Source organism: Carlito syrichta, unplaced genomic scaffold (genome assembly GCF_000164805.1).
Source record: "Carlito syrichta isolate Samal-C Ts95f unplaced genomic scaffold, Tarsius_syrichta-2.0.1 Scaffold297648, whole genome shotgun sequence".
In the NCBI taxonomy this organism is placed as follows: domain Eukaryota; kingdom Metazoa; phylum Chordata; class Mammalia; order Primates; family Tarsiidae; genus Carlito; species Carlito syrichta.
The window spans coordinates 5,415-13,048 of NW_007241744.1; the positions used below are offsets into that span (position 1 = coordinate 5,415).

The 7,634-nt window shown below is 60.2% G+C and overlaps 1 protein-coding gene across 1 annotated transcript in view; it reads right to left on the reverse strand.

The window, feature by feature from the left end:
- NDOR1 (NADPH dependent diflavin oxidoreductase 1) overlaps positions 1–7,634 on the reverse strand; it is a gene marked incomplete at its 5' end in the record, with an annotated part of 9,079 nt that extends 1,445 nt beyond the window's left edge. Inside the window, 5 exons of the mRNA XM_008054679.2 lie at positions 441–647; positions 916–1,017; positions 1,089–1,187; positions 2,221–2,318; positions 7,524–7,634. Coding sequence (XP_008052870.2) covers positions 441–647; positions 916–1,017; positions 1,089–1,187; positions 2,221–2,318; positions 7,524–7,634 — 617 coding nt within the window. The remainder of the gene's footprint in view (positions 1–440; positions 648–915; positions 1,018–1,088; positions 1,188–2,220; positions 2,319–7,523) is intronic.

Below are 7,634 nucleotides of genomic sequence, written 5' to 3' on the forward strand. Positions count from 1 at the left end.
TAGTCCCAAATATCTTGAAGATGGGTATTATTATTCCCCATTACATAGATGAAAAAAATGGGATCAGAGAGAAGATAAGCCCTTGATTTTAACTTCACAGCTTCTCAAGGTCAGTTCTCTTGACTGGGGAAACCAAACACTGGAAACTTGGTTTGGTACTCAATGCCTAACTTTCCCTAAGGGAGCTCAAGCAGGGTTGATAGTGTGCTGAACTTGCCTTAGTGCCAAGTCAGGTTTCAGTGAGGTCTGAGTAGGAACCAAGGTCACATTGAATTAGGAATCTGAAAAGGAGTAAACTATTACATACATACTTTAGGGTCTGCACACTGAAAACACACATCACAAATTGGATCCAAGAAGTATGAAGTTGAAATATGACTGCCACCACCCCCACCCCCGCCGCCCCTACCCGCCTGCTGTCCTGGCTGCTCAGGTCTCACCAGATGCCCGAGCCAGTGATGTCGAACTCGATCAGCCGGACGTCCTGGAAGTGGGAGGGGCTGGTGACCCTCTGGTTGGCAAGCATGGGCGCCAGGAAGGGCTGCGACTCTGACGGGAGCTCCTGGGAGCCCGGGCTGGAGCTCTGCCCCTTGGAGCCCGTGCCAGGAGCCTCAGGGAGGAACTGCAGGGTGAACCTGGAGGGGAGGCTGTGGGGAGGGCATGGGCTCACTCCCAGGCACGTAAGCCCCAGGAGGGGAGGCTGTGGGAAGGAAAGCTGGGGGTGGAGCTCCCTCCCAGGCATCCACCTCCAGGAAGGGAGGCTGCAGGTAGGGTGCGCTCAGGGGGAGGCTCATTCCCCGGTCCCCAGTCCTGGGAGGGGAGGCTGTGGGGAGGGTGTGTTCAGGGGGGCTCACTCCTGGGCACCCACCCCCTGGAGGGCCCAGGCTGGGTCTGCTGTGCCTCTGGGGAACTCACGGGACTCCAGGGGGGATTGGGGCGAGGCCCGGTGGTGGCGGGTGCAGCCCCAGCACCCTCTCCCACAGGTCCTGCAGCCAGGGGTCGATGGCGGCGTCAGGCCTGCGGGAGCAGACAGTCTGAGGGGAGCCCGTCTGGCGGGACCAGGGCCGCAGGGGCCACCGCAGACTCACCCCAGCTCATGCTGATCATCACCCAGGCACACGGGCAGGAGGGCACCGGCCCCCAGCTGCAGCAGCCGCCGGTGCAGCTTCTTGGCCACAAAGTTGAACCTGTGGAGACAGTGAGGTGGCCCCGGTTGGAGCCAGGGAGGCCAGGTGGCCACAGGAGAGCCGAGTCTGGCAGGGCCATTCCCTGGAGTAGGGACATTCCTTGGGTGGCCCAGGGAGCCGAGGCATGAGCCAGGGCTGCCAGTACTGGGCGCAAGCCAGTGGGTCCTCTACTCCTGGGAAATGTGCCGGGGTGGGCCGGAGCATGCAGCCTCGTCCTACCATGGGCCCTCGTCCCTGGGGCCCCGGACTCCCAGCCAGGGCTGGGGTGACGCCTCAGCTGGGAGGCCTTTAGTTGGGGGAGGACCTGGCGGCCTCTGGGGGTGGTTTTTGTCCCTTACTTTGACTCAGAAAGGCACGACTGGCTCTGTGTCACCTCCGGGCAGCACTGCCAGCAGCTGGGCACCGTCCCGCCCACCTGCCCTCGAGCCTGATCAATTCTTGCATCAGACACCGAACAAGACCTCCAAGCAGAACTGAGTGCTGGCTTCCCATTTTCTGTCCTCATCTGAAGTGACCGAGACCCGCCACGTGCACGGCCAGGCAGTTTACACGCGCTGGTGTCTTCAGAGGCCATTGTGCCCCTGCACACAAGTTCCTCTGACTCCCCAGGAGGTGGTGAAGGCAACGCCACTCCTGCTCAGGGCAGGCGTGTCGTGAAGATGCTCAAGGGGAAACACCAGGGGCCACCCCGCTGCTGGAACACGCACCGTATCACCATCCCCTAAGTGGTAAGTGCCTCATGGTGCATGTCTTGTAAAGTGGGACCAGCACCAGATGGGTCCCTGCAGGTCTTTGTCATGTGCTGAGACAAGATGTTGACTCTCTTGAGCCCACCCCTTCCATCCTGGGTGTGCAGTGGTCACTGCTGCCCACCTGCCTCTCCCCTGCCCCTTCCGCCATGATGCCCAGGGTGCCCCTGGGAACATCTGTGGATGGGGACGGAAGCCAGCGCCACTGCAGGAGCCACACGGCCCAGAAGCAAAGCCGGGGGCCAGGTCCCCATCCCACCGCAGTCCTCCCATTCCCTCCTCACTTGGCATACGAGGAGTCCCCGAGGCCCAGGACGGCAAAGTCCATCTGACAGAGGGCGGTGGAGGGCAGGTTCTTCCGGAATATAAACCTCCAGAAGTTCTATAGCCGGAAGAAGCCCGAGTTAGAGGACCCAGACCAGGACGCCCTATAGCTGAGGGGAGGAGGGGGCTGCAGGGAAAGGGCGGGGAGGGGCAGATCAGGACAGAATCCATCTGACCAAGTGGCAGGCCCCGGGCTGGTCTATAGGATGAAAGGGCACGCAGCGGGCAGCAGGGCCGACCCAGGGTGGCCTGGCTTCCCACTGTGCACCCCAGGCCTGAGCAGCATCCCTTCCAAAATTCACTTTTTTTTTTTTTGAGTTGGAGTCTCACTCTGTCGCCCAGACTGGAGTGCAGTGGCCACTCCCGGCCACCGCAGCCTCGACCTGCTGGGCTCCGGCGATCCTTCCGCCTCCGCCTTCCGAGTAGCCGGAACTACAGGCGTGCGCTACCACGCCCGGCTGATTTTTGATTTATGGTAGAGATGAGGTCTCGACAAGTTGCCCAGGCGGGTCTCGAACCTGTGGGCTCAGGCAATCCACTCACCTCAGCCTCCCAGAGGCGCGGGATTATAGGCTGAGCCACCAAGCCTGGCTGAAATTTGCTTCTTAAGAACTTTATGTCTTCAAAATGACAAAACAGCAGGAAGTGGTTCATGCCTGGAATTCCAGCACTTTGGGAGGCGGAGGCAAGAGGATGGCCTGTACCCAGGGGTTCAAGACCAGCCTGAGCAACATGGTGATACCTCGTCTCTACAACCAACCAAAAAGTCAGCCGGGCATGGTGGCACATGCCTGTGGTTCCAGCTACTTAGAAGGCGGAGGTGGAAGGATTGCCGGAGCCCAGCAGGTCGAGGCTGTGGTGGCCGGGAGCATGCCTCTGCACTCCAGCCTGGGCGACAGGGTGAGACTCTACCTCAAACCGTCCCCCAAAAGCAACAAAACAGCTGTTATTGTATCACAAAGGCAAGAGACTTGGGAAAACACAGAAGTCGTGGAGGAGAAAGGCGCCCCCAGCCGCCCCTGGAAGAGGCCTTGGGAGCTGCTTGGGCACACGAGGACAGCGGAGGCCGCGGAAGGCAGGAGGCCGGGAGGACCCTCAGCGGTGCCGCCGCCCAGGCTGGAGGACACACTGCACCGGGTGCCTCCTCCCGTCCTCCTCCCACTGGGATCCCACGTCCCAAGGGCCCCTCAGCCCTCGGCCCCTGCGGCTGCAGGAGTGGCTCGGGCCCAGATGCTCCCTCCCTCAGACCCCCACCCGTCGGCTCCTCTGGGCCCCATCCTCCTTCCCCGGGCTCACTCCCACAGGACCCTCTTCTCCACCCGTCTGTCTTTAGCCTCCTCCAGCAGGTCCCGCGGGGAGGGTTTGAGACACCCCGGGACACGTGCCTCTCGACCCTGAGCCAGCCGGCCCGATGCCCCGCTGCACACCTGCCCTGCAGTGGCTTCCCTGCTCGTCCAGCGGCCCCTCTGCGAGAAGCCTGCCTTCGCCTCCCTCCCTGCAGCCCAGACGGCCTCTGCGCTGTCTTCACTTCTTCCCACCGGCTCCCTTCCTGCAGAGGAGCAAGGAGGCGAGGGTACGTCCCCCAGGCTCCCCTGCAGGTGAGGGGACCCTGCCTGTTAGGCCCACAGCCCTGCCCCCTGGCCTTGGGCCACCCTCACCTCCCTGGGACCTCACTTCTGTGACTAGCGCTCTGCCGCTCGCGTCCTCAGAGCCCACCCAGCGCTCTGCTGGAGAGACCCGCTTCCTGAAGCCCAAGGGGCTCTTTCCTGCCCCTTCTGGCAGAGGGCTCAGGGGCCACTTCCATGACCGTTCCTGTCTGAGCCGGCCTGACTTCCCTGCGCTAGGCAGCCGGCACAGTGCCGGGTTGTGGGGACCATCTCCTGAGGCCGGGCTCTGGTTCTTCTGGCTTGGTGCCACCACGGAGAAGCCACTGCCACCTGCAGCTTCCCACGGAGTATGCGGGACTCGCTCTCTGTCCCTGGCAGTCGGAAGCCACAGCGAGGTGGGGGCCGCCTTGCGCTCAGCAGAGTCCCTCGCAGGCACGTGGCTGGCTTCCTCAGGAGAAGACACATCCTCAGGTCTGGGGCACTTCGTTACTCTCCTTGGTAACTTCCCCTTCCACGATCCTCTGACTCTGAGGCTGCTGGAAGGATCTTTGAAGTTTGACATCTGGTGTCTTCTACTTTCTTATTTTAGACACAGAGTCTCTCTCTGTCCCCAGGCTGGAGTACAGAAGCATGGTCTTAGCTCACTGCAGGCTTGAACTCCTGTGCTCGGGCGATCCTCTCGCCTCAGCCTCCGGAGGAGCTGGGAATTCCGGCGCAAGTCACCATGCCCAACTAATTTTTGTTATTTTTCACAGAGACGAGGTCTTACTGTCTTGCCCAGGCTGCTCTCTAGCTCCTGGCCTCAAGTGATCCTCCTGTCTCGGCCTTCCAAAGCCTTGGGATTGTGGGCACAAGCCACCATGCCTAGTCATGATGTCCCTCAAAAGGACTATTCCTGAGTTCCCAGCTTTTGCCCTGCTCTCATGGTGCTGGCCTTGTCACGTGTTTGTTCCCTGCAGAGAGAGTCACACCTACTCTGGCTCCTGCCGGCCTCTGTTCCTCTAAGTTCTGCGTTTCTCTTCTCTTGTTCCTGTGTTTCTCTCGGTCTGTCTTTCACTGGTGTCTTTCTTCGAGCGTGTGGTGGTTCTCTGTGGCCTATTTGTACTTAAGCTACAGGGAACTTTGGGAGGCGGAGGTGAGAGGATTGCCTGATCCCGGGGTTTAAGACCAACCTGGGCAACTTGGCGAGACCTCATCTCTATAATAAATCAAAAAATTAGCTGGGTGTGGTGTCACGCACTGGTAGTTCCAGCTACTTGGAAGGCTGAGGTGGATTGACTGAGCCCAGCAGGTTGAGGCTGCGGTGGCCACAAGCATGCCACAGAGTGAGATTCTTACTCAAAAAAACGTAACAAAACTACAGGGAGACCTTGAGAATAACCCATCACCCAGTGGGTTTCTTCACTGGGAGATGGCCAGGGACCTGGTCTCTCAGTCTTTCACTGAGGTCCCTCAGTTTCTCCTGAGGGTTCTTTTTGAGTCACACTCTGCCACCCAGGCTGGAGTGCAGTGGCACCATCAAGCGCACCACAGCCTTTACCTCCTGGGCTTTAGGTAATCCTCCTGCCTCAGCCTCCTGAGTAGCTAGGACTATAGGCGTGTGTGCCACTGTGCCTGGCTAATTTTTTACAGACTTTTGTAGAGATAAAGTCTCACTATGTTGCCCAGGTTGGTTTCAAGCTCCTGGGCTCAAGCAGTCTGCCCTCTTTGGCCTCCCAAAGTGCTGAGATTACAGGTGTGAGCCACCGCGCCCGGCCCAGAGGACTCTTCTTGCCCGTGCCCCTGGGGCCCACACCTTGCCCGCTGCCTTCTCAGTGAGGCCAGCATCTTCTGCCTTAGCACACGATGCCCACTGAGGAGGCTTGCCCCTGCCTCCATGTCCCCGGGCCCTGGCTCTGTGGCATCTTGAAGGAGTCTTAGTTTCCACTATGGGGGGGAGGGGGGCATCAGCGCCCGCCCCCGGCTCCTGGCCTTCTCCGCGGAGGCACCCTCCCCGGGACTCCTCCCCGGGTTGTGGACGCCGGTGCAGGTGTGATCACCCCCTTGGCGCCACTGGCTGCGGGACTGCCCGGCCCCGCGGGCGGCTGCAGTCCCTCTCCTCGCTCGCCATTCACCTCCTGGCTTTGCTCCCCTGCAACCTGCCTGCTCACTGGCCCACTCTGAGGAGACCCCCACCCGTGCTCAGGGCTCACCCCCCTCTTCTCCCCCTGCTTTCCCCACCTCCAGGAAGATGGGACCCTCCTAACACCTCTGGGACGTGCCCCTTCTCTCGGTCTCCTGCTACTGCCCCAGTGCGGACCGCGGGCACCTCCTGCCTGTGCTGTGCAGCACCTGGCACCATTCTTGCTCCCCTGCAGACAGGTGATGGTCTTGCTAGAATATGAATGTGACTGTGTCACCCACGGATTCCACAGTCTTCCAGTGCCAGCCCATCTGCCTTCCGGTGGCTGCCCGGGCTCTCTGGATGGGGCCTGGCTTCCTGCCTCGCCTCCCCTCCCGCCCCCTCCCCCTTCCGTGTATCCAATGTACTCCCTGGCTTGGCCATCCCGAACTGCTGTCTATTTCTCACACAGGCCGGGCCATCCATCTCCTTTGCACTTCCTCCCTGGTGCCTGAGTAGCCCCTGCTCATCCTTCAGGACTGGGCCTATGCTCTCTTCTTCCAGAAAGCTCTGCCCGAGCCCCTAAGCTGGGCCAAATAAGGTTAGATGCCCCTTGTCAATGCTCCCATAACATCTGGCACTTTCCCCTGCAGCAAGTATTTCCCGGCATTGTAACTGCACTTTAAATCTGTTGCTGCTGCTACAGTGTGAAATCTATGTGGGTAGAGATGTGGCTATCAGGTTCACAGCTGGGTCCCCAGCACTAGGCTGTGACAGGAATAGAGTACATGCAGAAAAGATGGTCAAAGACTTCAAACGCTCCCTAGAGGCCACACGGTCTAGGGATACACACAAGACCCAGAATAGATTCATACATAGCCCTGGAGTAACATGGAAGGTTAGGACAGAGAACAAGGGTCTTTGGTGGCCACAAAGAGTTTATTAGAGGGGAAAGTCAGAGCCCTCAAATCCACCCAAAGCGATCTCCTCAAGCCCACCCCTAACGTGCAGCAGGCCTAGGAGGAAGGCTGAGGCAGAAGGAGCACCTGGGCCCAGCAGGTTGAGGCTGAGGTGGCCGTGAGCGTCCCACTGCACTCCAGCCTGGGCGACACAGTGAGACTCTGACTCAAAAAGACCAGAAAAAAGCTACAGGGAGACCTTGAGGATGACCCATCACCCAGTGGGTTTCTTCACCAGGAGATGACAAGGGACGTGGCCCCTCAGTCTTTCACTGAGGTCCCTCAGTTTCTCCGGAGGGCTCTTCTTCTCGGATCTCACTCTGACGCCCAGGCTGGAGTGCAGTGGCACCATCAAGCGCACCGCAGCCTTTACCTGCGGGGCTTAGGCGATCCTCCTGCCTGGGCCCCTGGGCAGCTGGGACGACAGGCGGGTGCCGCTGCGCCCGGCTGGCTTTGTGCAACTTTCTGTGGAGAGGGAGGCTCGCTGTGCCGCCCAGGGTGGCCTCAAGCCGTGCTTCTTGGACTCTTGGGGCAACAAGGGGCGAGGGCGGAGGGCGGAGGGCGGGGTCTGAGGAGCCGCGTCAGGCCAGCCTTACCTTCATGTTGTCTGGGGGGTCTCCTTGGCCTGTGGTTGCACAAACAAATATCGCCAGGGGCTCGTGAATCAGACCCGCCTCAACAAAAAGACACGTTCGTGAGGCCTCGCC